The following is a 13,845-nucleotide window of genomic DNA, read 5'->3' as shown; positions in this document are numbered from 1 at the left end:
GCCTTGGGTACCCTACAGGCCAATAAATCACTGGTGGAGGATAGATTCCCACCTGAGTTTTACAAATAATTTAAAGAACTATTAATGCCCCTGTTATGGATGTTCTGGACAAAGAAGTAGAAACACAGACTCTGCCAGAATCATTCTCAACTGCTATTATTAGTGTTAAAAAAAATAAAATAGGGACTCATTAAAAACTTTGTCATATAGACTAATATCCCTGTTAAATGCTGATTACAAGATACTAGCAAAATTGTTGGCTAATGGGTTTGGACAATATTTAACAAAATTGATAGATACAGATCAAGCAGGATTTGTTAAAGGAAGACATTCCTCAAATATAGGAAGATTATTTAATATAATACACAAAGCAAAATTTGAATGGAATCCAAGTATTACAGTCTCCATGGATGTGGAAAAAAAACATTAGACTGTTTGAAATGGCCCTTATTATTTAAATCACCGGAAAAAATTGGCATAAGCAGTACATTTATAAACTGGATAAAACAATTTACACCATAAACTGCAAGCTAAAATTATAAACAATAATCAGATGTCAGTGGTGTTCCCCTTGAGTAGATCAAATAGACAGGGATGCCCCCTGTCCCCAATGCTTTTTATTTTAGCGACTAAACCGCTGGCAGAGATAATAAGAGGAGATCGGATATAAAGGGCTTCTAAGTTGGACAAGAAGAACATAAAATTAGTCTATTTGCTGATGATGTGCTATTGTTCCTATCAGACCCAGCTAAATCTTTGGAAAAATTACAAGGAACACTAGAAAAATATGGAAGAATCTCAGGTTATAAAATAAATATGGACAAAAGCAAGATATTGCCATTAACAAATTTTAAATATGAAAGATACCAAAAAGGAAGACAGATGAAATCAAATATCTTGAAATAGTGATTGACAACAACTTACAAAATCTGTACAAACTAAATTATGTTCCTCTTCTTGGGAAAATAGAAAGGGGCCTGCAGAAATGGAAATAATTACTGATTACATTAGTGGGAATGGTTAATTGCATCAAAATGAAAGTGATGCCAAGACTGCAGTATCTTTTTCAATCACTCCCTATCCTGTGACCTACAAACTTCTTTAGACTACTAACCAATGAAATTAGACAATTCCTGTGGAATAATAAAGTACCAAGAATAGCACTGAAAAAATTGACATGGGACTACGAGCTGGGAGTGTAAAGGTTAAAACCTTGTGTTTTGATTGTTAGTTAATTTTGTGCCTGTCTCTTTAAGATAACTATTATTTGTAGTGTTACCATAGTGACTATGATGTAATATGTCGTAATATCTGACAAGCCACTAATGACTTGCTCGTTATTCTTCAAGATGTGAAGGAAGCGTGAGCACGAGAAATTTTCTTTAAATTTTGTCTCTTTAAATACCTTTATGTATCTCTTTAAGCTTGTATCTCTACATATCTTTGAATCATCATACAGTAAATCCTTTGGTATTCATCATTATGAAAGTCTTAATGTGAAGCTATGCAAAATGTTTATCCATTTTATCAACAAATTAAAACTACATAAAATAGCAGTCACAGAGTTGGATTTATTGGAGTAAAGAGATCTAAATTTGGAATATCGCAGCTCACATTTGGAAGATGATACTTTGAAATTAGGATATATTAGAATAAGGAAAGTGTCGTCTATAGGGAGGACTTTGACTTCCAGATTTAAAAAAATACTACTTAGCTGCACAGTCGAGATTTCTCACAGCCTTCAACATTGAAAACAAACCACTCCCCCCTCCCCCAGATTCAGATGGGAATGTACTCGATGGAGGAGGGGGAAGCAAAGGATTTTATCTATAGATGGAATGTCAAATCACTAGACAAAAATTACAGATAATCCCATACTGATAAATATGATCAGATCATGGCAAGAAATTAATGAATGTATAGGGGAAAAAAAAGTAGGGATATCAATAAAAGCACCACTGTGTAAAAATGTTATAGTCTATGAACATAGGCAACAGAATATTAAATTCATGGTAATGGGTAATGACAAAGGCAAAAAATATATGGAAGACTGCTATATGGAAGGAACTCATGTCCTTCGAACAATTAAAACACAAATACGGAGTGGCCAATGGTACCTTCTTCTGTTTTCTCCAGCTTAGATCATTCTTAAAAGAAAGATGGGGACCAACGTTGACCCCACCTGAAATTAGTGAAATAGAACGAATAGTCTGAATGGGGAAATTTGTAACAAAAATGTACTATGCTCTCCAGAGTAAAAGTTCAAAACCAGGGTTGCAGAGGTCAAGAAAAAGATAGGAGTTGGATTTGGGTGTGGTGATTCTAGAAAGAAGCTGATCAGATTGGTGTAAGGACAGTATGACATCAATTATAAGTGCAAGACATCAATAACATCTTACCTCACAGAAATTACATAGATCAAAAGCAGAAATATCAGAGATGTGTTTCAGATGTGGGTCTGAGACAGGAACTTTTTTTATTTACATACTACGTGGTCATGTGTGTAAGTGAAGCCATTTTGACAAGACATTGCAGAAAAATTAACCAGGATAACAGGAGTGGCCTTCACGGGTGACCCAGAGCTATATCTACTAGGTAATTTTATGGAAATAATCAACAAATTGAATAAATATCAAATCTCATTTATAAAAATAGCATTGGCTGTAACAAAAAAAATGTATTGTGATCACTTGGAAATCCAACACCCTCTACTTATAGCACAATGGCCTGGAGAAATTATCTATGGAAAAAAAATCACTCCCCACCCCTTTGTACAACTGAAAGTAGTCAATTAAATTAAAAATAAAATTAAAAAAAAACTCAAAACAAAACTGAAAGAAACATGTCGCCTGCGCTATGTCCCACTTCTTTGTCTGCCCTGTATAAACTACTTTTGCTATCTAAGGATGGAATAAAAAAATTATGGGAACAAGACTTCCAACAAATATTTTCTGAGACTACAATGGGATTCTATTTTATTCATCTTCTCTATTTTTGACACATTAGCTATTGCAATTTAAAGTGGTACATCATGCCCACTATTCCAAAACCTGATTGTCTAAATTCTATCCTAACTTGTCTACTAAATTCGATAAATGTAAAACTGAAGATGGTTCATTGTATCATATATTTTGGTTATGTCCTTCTTTTCTCAATCATTGGAAGGCATATTTCATATCAAATAGTGGACTATGTATTTTACCAACAGGCCCTGAGTAGATGAGCTAGTTTAAAAAAATTTTTGCATGTTTTTTTTTTAAACATAATGTAGATTTTACAGTTAATAGTATTCTATAAATTTGCTCTATTCATGTTTATTTACTTATGTAATTTTTGTTGAATGAAATTAATAAAAATATTGAAAAATTAAGATTGGTTGGGTCTGTGTGTCAGGAAGAGGATGCACAGAAGCTTTAAAGGAAGGAGACAAGCTGAGTGAGTGGGCATGAACAAGGCAGATGCAGTATAATTGCAGAAAATATGCTGTTGTCCATTTTTGTGCTCAATTAGAATACTTTAAATGGTGAGAGAATGGGTAGAGTTGACTTTTAAAGGGACCTATATATTCAGGACATGAGCCATTGAAAGGCAGCAGGAAAATGTAACAGCTTGTCTTCATGAAGGATTTGCATATAGGAGAAAGGAAGTATTTACTGCAAATATATAGAAATTGATGAGACCACACTTGGGGTGCTTCATATGGTTTCCATCTCCTAATATCTGGAATGTACCAGTCACTTGGCATGACCTAGCTAGTTTACTTTATGTAAACTGATTGAGTAGATTAGGCTTCTCTCTTGAGTTTGGAAGAATAAAATAATCTGATTGAAAATTCTTCCAGGATTCTACAGGCTGGGTGCAGGAGGATGTTTCCCCTGGCTAAGGAGTCCAGAGCATGGGCACAGTCTCAGAATAGTGAGCACACCACTGATAAGGAGAGAATTTCTTTGTCTAGAGGCTGGGTGAACATTGCTATTCTCTTTCCCTGAGATTAAGACATTGTTCATTCAAAGTAGAGATCAAAAACATCTCTGGGTTTAAAGGAGTCTAGGGATGGGGGGATAACTCTGGAGAAGGCAATGAGGTGGAAGATGAATAGGTGAGGAAGTCTTGAAGGGTCAATGACCTACTCCTGTTAACAATGTTCTAGTGGAGGGAGTCAGCAGGCTAAACCTTTACTCAGTTTGAGTTTAGATGATTTTATTGAAAGCCACAGTATGCTGATGAGGATTGACGGGGAGAATGTCAAGATGATGTTTCCCCTTTTCAGCATATCTACAACAGTAAGCAGTTTCAGAATAAGGAACTATCCATTTCAGGTGGAGTTGAGAAAGAATTTCTTCTCCCAGAGAGTAGAGAATCTATGGAATTCTGTGCAGATACTGAATGGTCGCATAAGCTTTAACAGCAGCTGCCTTCTATGTGCTGCATTTCCTGAAGTATTTCTGACTAAGCTCATTTACAAGTTAGCTATATTTAACTAATTCACCTGTTCTTTTGCAGCATATATTGGCTCATTTGTTCTACACAAGATCAACCCAAGCAGTTTAGGCATGGGGGTGGAAGGAGTGGTGACTGAGATTGTGTGCTATTACAATTAGCATTAAAGAACCAATCTAGTTTAGGATATAACAGCTAGGTTGAAAATAGCCAGCCTGTTGCATGTCCTCATAAATATCTAACAGATCATCTGGTTTATCCAATCCTATCTATTTTCAATGACCAAGAACTTTACATTTGACATCAGATGAGCATTTATTAACAGGCTGATATATGTACCAAAAATTGATGAAAATCTACCAATTAAAAAATGAACTACCTGGGAAAACTGTCCAGGAAAGATTGCCTTCTCTTGGAGCCTGGCAGATTATTTCAGTTGAGTTGACACTAAGAATCTCACAGTTTAAATCTGTTAAAGACAAAGAATAACACAAATCAAACATATGAGAAAGAGTTGAGATCGACATTGATCATGAATGTATCTTCTTTCATTAATTGAAAGCATTCTTTACATTTATTGAACACAGCGCATTGGATGACAGGTTCAGTACATAACAGCTTAGATATTTTCAAATAAAAGAGGGTTAATATCACCTGTTATAAATTGCTCTTCCCAGAACTGTGCCTGCTCTAAATCATAAATTAGAAGTGCTGGTGAAAAATAGGAAAGTTTAAAATTAAATAATTTTGTGCAACATGCTAGATTTACTGGGGAAACACCAACTTTACAGATGCTGAAATCTTGAACAAAGTTAAGCTACTGGAGGGACTCAGTTGGTCAGGCAGCATTCATGGAGAGAAACAACCAGTCAAAGTTTTGGGTTGGGACCCTTTATCTTGAAATGTTGACTGACCAGTTCTCCATGGATGCTGTCTGACCTGCTGAGTCCCTCCAGAAGCTCACATTTGCTCAAGATTCATTGATACCAGGCAACAGGAACAAATTTAATATATGTTGGTTATCAGAAGATTGCAACCCCACTGGATGAAGACTCCCAGGTGAGTTGATCTGTCTACCAGCATCAATGAACAATAAATGGAGCATATCGGCTTCCCTGAACCAGGAGGTTAAGGGTTCATTCCCATTGAGAAAGTTCAACATTACAATGATGCTTCAGTATGGAACACCATGTTCAGATGAGATATTAGCTGAGGCATTTTCTGCTCAATGAAGTACCCCCTGGTGTCATATCAAAGAAAAGCAGGAGCAGGGTTCCCACTGATCAAACAGTTGTTCCTTAACCAATGTTACTTGGCTGCCTTGGGAGTTTACTCTGCAGGAATAGTCTCTTCACATAGGAAAGAATATTGGGTAGCTCTGAGGTAGCCAAGTGCACTCTCATGTTACACATCTGTCCTGCCTGTCTCCCAACCCCAACCTCCACCCCCCCCCCCCACCTCCTCCAGCACATACCTGCCACAGTAACTCTAGCCAGGGTATCTGTTTCATCAAATAACTTCCCCTTCACAGTTAGCCGTGTGCCTCCTTCCACACTCCCTTCAGATGGGTAGATCCCAGTCACCTCTTCCAGGGAAGAAACACATCAGTTAATATCATCAGGCATCAACAGATATCTGGCTTCACTTTGGATCACATTTTGTCACAAAAACAAAAGTATAGTTTTGTGCTAAGCTATAGAATGCTCAAAATACTCAGCAAAGTCAGGCAGCAGGCAGTGGACAGGCTTGTTGAGCCCACATTTGAGGTCATCAATCTTTCATCAGAAGTTTTCTATTTCAGATTTCCAACATTTGCAGGTTTTTATTTTGTCTCTGTGTTTTAATTACATTTTGATGATTTCACAATCAAATTTATCCAGCAAGTTGAGTTTAGCAAAAAAAAACCCAAATCATGAAATTGATAGCAAAACTTCCAGAAACATTCCAGGGCCTGTGGAGAGCGGCACAAGAGGGAAATCAAGTCTGTTCCCAATTTCAATTTCCAGTTGGCCTCGGCTCTGATTTGGGTCTTGGAGGGAAAGGTCTGCTCTCCACAGACCTTTCTAATGTTGGAACACCTGGGGCATATTGGATGACAGGTTTGGAACTTGGCTAGTGGAGAGTTACACAGTAATGGGCCTCTTAATTGGATCTATGCTCATCCCTACTCCTGGTATTGCTCACATTAAAAAAAACCCTACTCATTCCTGCTTTCTCTACAACCTGGTCTCAATCAATCATTATCCTCAGTCACTTCCCCTTATACCAGTGCCTCTCTTGTTCTCAGTCCTGAGTCTCTGCCATTTCTTCATACATCTATATAGCACCATTTCTGGCTCCTTGCCTCAGCCAACCTCATCCTAATGCAAGATCTCTCTACCCTATCTCCCTGCTTCAATGCGTGCGAGGATTGCTGTGACTTCAGGGCCTGGATCTGCCTTTACAGCTCAGTCAAGGTTTCAGAGGAAAAGTAAGGAAATTCAGCAAAGCAGATACTGCTCCAGCCTGCACCAAAAAAAGCCTGGAAAACAGAGAGAGAGGTCGCTTCATGGAATGTACTGCCAGCAATGGTGGTGGAGGCGAGCACAATAGGATCTTTTAAGAGACTATTAGGTAAATGGAACTGAGAAAAATGGAGGTATGCATTGGCAGCTATTAGAGTAGGTTATTAGGTCGGCACAATGTGGTCTGAAGACCCTGAACTATTCTGTAGTTTTCTATGTTCTCCTCTAAAAAGCTTGTGTTCTGTATATGGTCTCTGCTGGTGCTTTCCTGTGGTTGAATTCTATAACAAAGTGAAAGGGGAAAGAGCAGCGTTAAATGGGAAATAACCTGACTCCGCGTTAGTTTGCAGACTCAGTGTGTTAAGGGGCTGCTCCCTACTCAGAACCTCACTGGAGGACTGGAGAAAGTATAACTAACCATTGGAAGAATTCAGCAGTCTCCAGCCATTTGCTTTTTGTATCTGCAGTGTCTCGTGTCTTCATCTGAAAATTTGGTTCTGTGACGGGTGCAAGAGTAATCTGCTGAAGCCTCACTCCTTCCCTGAGACAGAACATAGGATTGACCTTGGAAACCAGTCTTCATTCAATAGGCTGATGGAGATGTACTGATAGCTGTAACCAGGGTTGATAAAGCATTCTTTGACGCTGCAGTGCCCAAAATCTTTGTAGATTAATATTTCTTTATAAGCAGGAACTGAAAGGGAGCCATAGATTTTCCTATAGCTGAGATACCATTTAGATTGCAGATTTATTGTCAGAGTACATACATGACATCACATACAACCCTAAGATTCCTTTATCTTGCAGGTGCAGCAGAATTATCACTAATTGGTAGTGCAAAAAATAAACCGTATACAGCGTAAACAAATAAAAGAAATGTAAACAGATAATGAATGTAAACAAACTGTGCAATACAGAGAAAACAAAAGAAAATCAATAAAGTATACAAGTAAGAGTCCTTAAGTGAGTTTGTCATTGAGGAGTCTGATGGTGGAGGGGGAGCAGCTCTTCCTGAACTTGGGAGTGTGAGTCTTGTGGCACCTATACCTCTTTCCTGATGGCAGCAGCGAGAACAGAGCATGTGCTGGATGGTGAGTGTCTTTGATGATTGCTGTTGCCCTCCAATGGCAATGTTCCCTGTAGATGAACTCAACAGTGGGAAGGGTTTTGCCTGTGATGTCCTGTGCTGTGTCCACTACCTTTTGGAGGGCTTTACGCTCAGTGCTATTGGTATTTCCATACTAGACCTTGATGCAGCCATTCAGCACACTTTCCAACACACCTCTGTCAAAATTTGCCACGGTTTCTGGAGTCATACCAAACCTCCACAAACTCCTGAGGAAGTAGAGGGGCAGATGTGCTTTCTTCATGATGCCATTGGTGTGTTGGGTCCAGGAAAGATCTTCTGAGATAGTGACTCCCAAGAACCTAAATTTGCTCATTCTCTCCACCTCTGATCCCTCAATGATCGCTGGATTATATACCTCTGGCTTTCCTTTCCTGAAGACAACAATCAGCTCCATAGTTTTGGTGACATTGAGTGCAAGGTTGTTGTTGGTGAACCATTCAGCCAAGTTTTAAATCTCCCTCCTTTATGCTGACTCGTCCCCTTCCTTTATACAACCCTCTAACGTGATATCGTCGACAAATTTGTAGATGGCGTTATTGTCGTACCGAGCTACACAGCCGTAGGCGTAAAGTGACTAGAGCAGGGGCTAAGAACACAGCCCGGTGGTGCTCCAGTACTGATGAAGATTGTGGAGGAGAGGTTCTTACCAATCTTCTCTGATTGTGGTCTGGAGGTGAGGAAATCCATGATCCAATTATACAGTGAGGTGTAATTTACCATGCCAGATCCTTCAATCCAATTATCCACATGACAATTTTACTGCAAGTTATATTTCTCCTGGTATTTTTCTGGCTCTTGATGCTAAATCAGAAGGTAATCCCTGCACCTTCAACTAATAAGTACTTTTTAGCTATTTAATAAATAGCCTTCGGATGAACGACGCCTATCTGGTGTAGGCTTCATGGTCAAGAGCTTCATTGCCTCCAAACTCGAAAACCTTCCGACAGGCCTCTCGGACCGAATCATGTCCATGCGACTCCCACTTCAAAACAAGCGTCACATCACCCTCATCAGTGTCTATGCTCCAACCCTCCAGGCGGAACCAGCAGAAAAGAACAAGTTCTACACCGACCTGCGCAACCTCATCCAACGTACCCCTACAGCCGACAAGGTTGTCATCCTGGGCGACTTCAACGCTCGTGTCGGCAAAGACTCAGAAACCTGGCCAGGAATCCTGGGCAAGCATGGCGTTGGCAAGTGCAACGACAATGGGCGCCTCCTGTTGGAGCTCTGCGCAGAACAGCGGCTTGTCATTACAAACACCCTTTTTCAGCAGAGGGACAGCCTTAAGACCACCTGGATGCATCCCCGATCCAAACACTGGCACCTCCTGGACTACATCCTGGTGCGAGAAAGTGACAAACAAGATGTGCTCCACACCAGGGTCATGCCTAGCGCGGAATGCCACACTGACCACCGGCTGGTTCGCTGCAAGCTCAACCTTCACTTCAAGCCAAAGCCCAGGAACAATAAAGCCCCCAGAAAGAGGTTCAATGTTGGAAAACTGCAGTCAGACGAAGCGAGAGGAAACTTCCAGGCAAACCTCAAAGCAAAGCTCGACGTTGCAACCCGCCTCACGGACCCGTCCCCTGAAACCCTCTGGGATCAGTTGAAGACTACCATACTGCAATCCACTGAAGAGGTACTGGGCTTCTCCTCCAGGAAAAACAAGGACTGGTTTGACGAAAACAGCCAGGAAATCCAGGAGCTGCTGGCAAAGAAGCGAGCTGCCCACCAGGCTCACCTTACAAAGCCGTCCTGTCCAGAGAAGAAACAAGCCTTCCGTCGCGCATGCAGCCATCTTCAGCGCAAACTCCGGGAGATCCAAAATGAGTGGTGGACTAGCCTCGCCAAATGAACACAGCTCAGCGCGGACATTGGCGACTTCAGGGGTTTCTACGAGGCTCTAAAGGCTGTGTACGGCCCCTCACCCCAAGTCCAAAGCCCGCTGCGCAGCTCAGATGGCAAAGTCCTCCTCAGCGACAAGATCTCCATCCTCAACCGATGGTCAGAACACTTCCAATCTCTTTTCAGTACCAACCGCTCAGTCCAAGATTCCGCCCTGCTCCAGCTCCCTCAACAGCCCCTAAGGCTAGAGCTGGATGAGGTTCCCACCCTGGATGAGACATATAAGGCAATCGAACAACTGAAAAGTGGCAAAGCAGCAGGTATGGATGGAATCCCCCCAGAAGTCTGGAAGGCTGGCGGCAAAACTCTGCATGCCAAACTGCATGAGTTTTTCAAGCTTTGTTGGGACCAAGGTAAACTGCCTCAGGATCTTCGTGATGCCACCATCATCACCCTGTACAAAAACAAAGGCGAGAAATCAGACTGCTCAAACTACAGGGGAATCACGTTGCTCTCCATTGCAGGCAAAATCTTCGCTAGGATTCTACTAAATAGAATAATACCTAGTGTCGCTGAGAATATTCTCCCAGAATCACAGTGCGGCTTTCGCGCTAACAGAGGAACCACTGACATGGTCTTTGCCCTCAGACAGCTCCAAGAAAAGTGAAGAGAACAAAACAAAGGACTCTACATCACCTTTGTTGACCTCACCAAAGCCTTCGACACCGTGAGCAGGAAAGGGCTTTGGCAAATACTAGAGCGCATCGGATGTCCCCCAAAGTTCCTCAACATGATTATCCAACTGCACGAAAACCAACAAGGTCGGGTCAGATACAGCAATGAGCTCTCTGAACCCTTCTCCATTAACAATGGCGTGAAGCAAGGCTGTGTTCTCGCACCAACCCTCTTTTCAATCTTCTTCAGCATGATGCTGAACCAAGCCATGAAAGACCCCAACAATGAAGACGCTGTTTACATCCGGTACCGCACGGATGGCAGTCTCTTCAATCTGAGGCGCCTGCAAGCTCACACCAAGACACAAGAGAAACTTGTCCGTGAACTACTCTTTGCAGATTATGCCGCTTTAGTTGCCCATTCAGAGCCAGCTCTTCAGCGCTTGACGTCCTGCTTTGCGGAAACTGCCAAAATGTTTGGCCTGGAAGTCAGCCTGAAGAAAACTGAGGTCCTCCATCAGCCAGCCCCCCCACATCTCCATCGGGCACACAAAACTCAAAACGGTCAACCAGTTTACCTATCTCGGCTGCACCATTTCATCAGATGCAAGGATCGACAATGAGATAGACAACAGACTCGCCAAGGCAAATAGCGCCTTTGGAAGACTACACAAAAGAGTCTGGAAAAACAACCAACTGAAAAACCTCACAAAGATAAGCGTATACAGAGCCGTTGTCATACCCACACTCCTGTTCGGCTCCGAATCATGGGTCCTCTACCGGCACCACCTACGGCTCCTAGAACGCTTCCACCAGCGTTGTCTCCGCTCCATCCTCAACATCCATTGGAGCGCTCACACCCCTAACGTCGAGGTACTCGAGATGGCAGAGGTCGACAGCATCGAGTCCACGCTGCTGAAGATCCAGCTGCGCTGGATGGGTCACGTCTCCAGAATGGAGGACCATCGCCTTCCCAAGATCGTATTATATGGCGAGCTCTCCACTGGCCACCGTGACAGAGGTGCACCAAAGAAAAGGTACAAGGACTGCCTAAAGAAATCTCTTGGTGCCTGCCACATTGACCACCGCCAGTGGGCTGATAACGCCTCAAACCGTGCATCTTGGCGCCTCACAGTTTGGCGGGCAGCAGCCTCCTTTGAAGAAGACCGCAGAGCCCACCTCACTGACAAAAGGCAAAGGAGGAAAAACCCAACACCCAACCCCAACCAACCAATTTTCCCTTGCAACCGCTGCAATCGTGTCTGCCTGTCCCGCATCGGACTGGTCAGCCACAAACGAGCCTGCAGCTGACGTGGACTTTTTACCCCCTCCATAAATCTTTGTCCGCGAAGCCAAGCCAAAGAAATATGGCAAGGAAGAAATAAACACAGCGAGCTAACAACCTTTTCAAATACATACCTGCAAATTGTGATAAGCCGAAATTTCAGGGCAATCCATTTTGGAGGTCTATCCATCCTGAAAATTCTCATCAGAGATTCTCACCAGAGTTTATATCCCTCCCGATGCCAATTACAAACAGGCACTTGTGGAGCTGCATGATGTGGTCAGAGTCGGAGACTATGGTCTGTCTCAAGAAAACCCTAGCCAACTACCACTAGCTTGTAACCTGCTGCACCAGAGATCCTAGCACACTCTATCACTGCAATACTAAGAAAAGAAAGGTCTGAAGTTCTTTCCTGAGACTGCATTTTGGCAAGTCAAATCATCTAGCTGTGCTCCTTCTGCCTTCAGACAGTTCCTAAAATGAGAGGCTCGGAGATCAGGACAGCTAGAAAGTGGTTGCAGGAGGCTGAAGAACAGTTGCAGGACTTCCTCGATTCAGCAGATTGGGTGGTGTTTAAGGAAACAGTTGGAAAGCAATGATTACACCAGGGCCGTTATGGACTTTATCAAAACAGCTGTGGATCAAGTGTATCCCAAAATCATTTAAGGTTTTCCCCAAGCAGAAGCCCTGGATGAGCAATGAAATCCGGAATCTGCTGAGAGTCAAATCACAAGCATTTAAGTCCAGAGATCCAGATCACTACAGAAGGAACAGGTATGACCTGCAGAAAGCCATCTCCTGGGTGAAGAGGAGTTTCCCAATGAAAGTGGAATCCATGAGGGACACCTGACAGCTGTGGCATGGCCTAAATTACGTAACTTGTTATAAAACAAAATCCTGTGCCATAGGAGATGGCAAAGCCTCACTCACAGATAACTTAATGCTTTCTATGCCTGATTTGATCACAAGAAAAAAAACACCATTGCACACCCCCATGTCCCCTAATGATCCTTTCTGGTGAAGAGATGACGTGAGGGCTTCCTTCAGGAGACTAAATCCAAGGAAAGCATCCAGTCTGGATGGAATACTCAGCTGAGTTTTAAAAGTCTCTGCTGACCAACTTACCAATGAATGCACAGATATCTTCAATATCTCACACTGGCAGGACAGGGTACCCACCTGTTTCCAACAGGCATCAATCGTTCCGGGGCCCAAGAAGAGTGTGGTAACCTCTAGAGTCTCAGCAACTCTACTTCCTCAAGAGAATACAGAGGTTTGGTATAACACCAGAAACCTGGCAAATTTCTACAGAAGTGTAATGGAAAGTGTGCTGACCAGCTGCATTGTGGTCTGATATGGGAACACTCTGAGCGTAAATCCCTGCAAAAGGTAGGCAAAACCCTTTCCACCATTGAGAACATCTACAGGGAACGCTCCCATTGGAGAGGAGCAGCAATCATAAAGGATCCACATCACCCAGCACATGGCCTGTTCTTGCTGCTAACATCAGGAAAGAGGTATAGGCGCCACAAGACTCTTACCACCAGGTTCACCTCCTACCCTTCCATCATCAGACTCCTCAACAACAAACTCAGTCAAGGACTCTTTTAAAGACTCTTTCTTTTGCACTTTATTGTTTGATTTTTTTCCTCTCTGTATTGCACAGTTGTTTAAATGTGCACATAGTGTACAATTTTTTTTGCACTACCAATAAGTGGCAATTCTGCCTTGCCTGTAGGAAAAAGAATCTCAGAGTTGTACATGATGTCTTGTATGTACTCTGACAATAAATCTAAATCTAGTGTCCCATCACCATCACTGGCCCTCCCTTCTCTCACAGAGTTTCTCCCACCCTCTGCCCCTGGCTCCCTTCCATACCTCAGCTTCTTCCCAAACTCCCTCTTATCTTCCAGCAACATATTCAGCTCCCACTCTTATCATTTCCCATTTCCCAGCTGCGCCCTC

The 13,845-nt window shown here is 42.3% G+C and overlaps 1 protein-coding gene across 1 annotated transcript in view; it reads right to left on the bottom strand.

The window, feature by feature from the left end:
- pkhd1l1.1 (PKHD1 like 1, tandem duplicate 1) overlaps positions 1-13,845 on the bottom strand; it is a 185,547-nt gene that overhangs the window by 152,185 nt on the left and 19,517 nt on the right. The window contains exons 14-21 of the mRNA XM_069915690.1: positions 13,613-13,786; positions 13,006-13,136; positions 12,484-12,567; positions 8,577-8,647; positions 7,509-7,667; positions 6,346-6,518; positions 5,915-6,025; positions 4,820-4,909 (exon numbers count right to left, since the gene is read on the bottom strand). Of these exons, the coding sequence (XP_069771791.1) occupies positions 4,820-4,909; positions 5,915-6,025; positions 6,346-6,518; positions 7,509-7,667; positions 8,577-8,647; positions 12,484-12,567; positions 13,006-13,136; positions 13,613-13,786 (993 nt within the window). The remainder of the gene's footprint in view (positions 1-4,819; positions 4,910-5,914; positions 6,026-6,345; positions 6,519-7,508; positions 7,668-8,576; positions 8,648-12,483; positions 12,568-13,005; positions 13,137-13,612; positions 13,787-13,845) is intronic.

The sequence above is a fragment of the Narcine bancroftii genome, chromosome 2 (genome assembly GCF_036971445.1).
Source record: "Narcine bancroftii isolate sNarBan1 chromosome 2, sNarBan1.hap1, whole genome shotgun sequence".
Classification (NCBI taxonomy): Eukaryota; Metazoa; Chordata; class Chondrichthyes; order Torpediniformes; family Narcinidae; genus Narcine; species Narcine bancroftii.
Note: the sequence above shows the minus strand (reverse complement) of the source record. Positions and strands in the feature narration are given on the sequence as shown.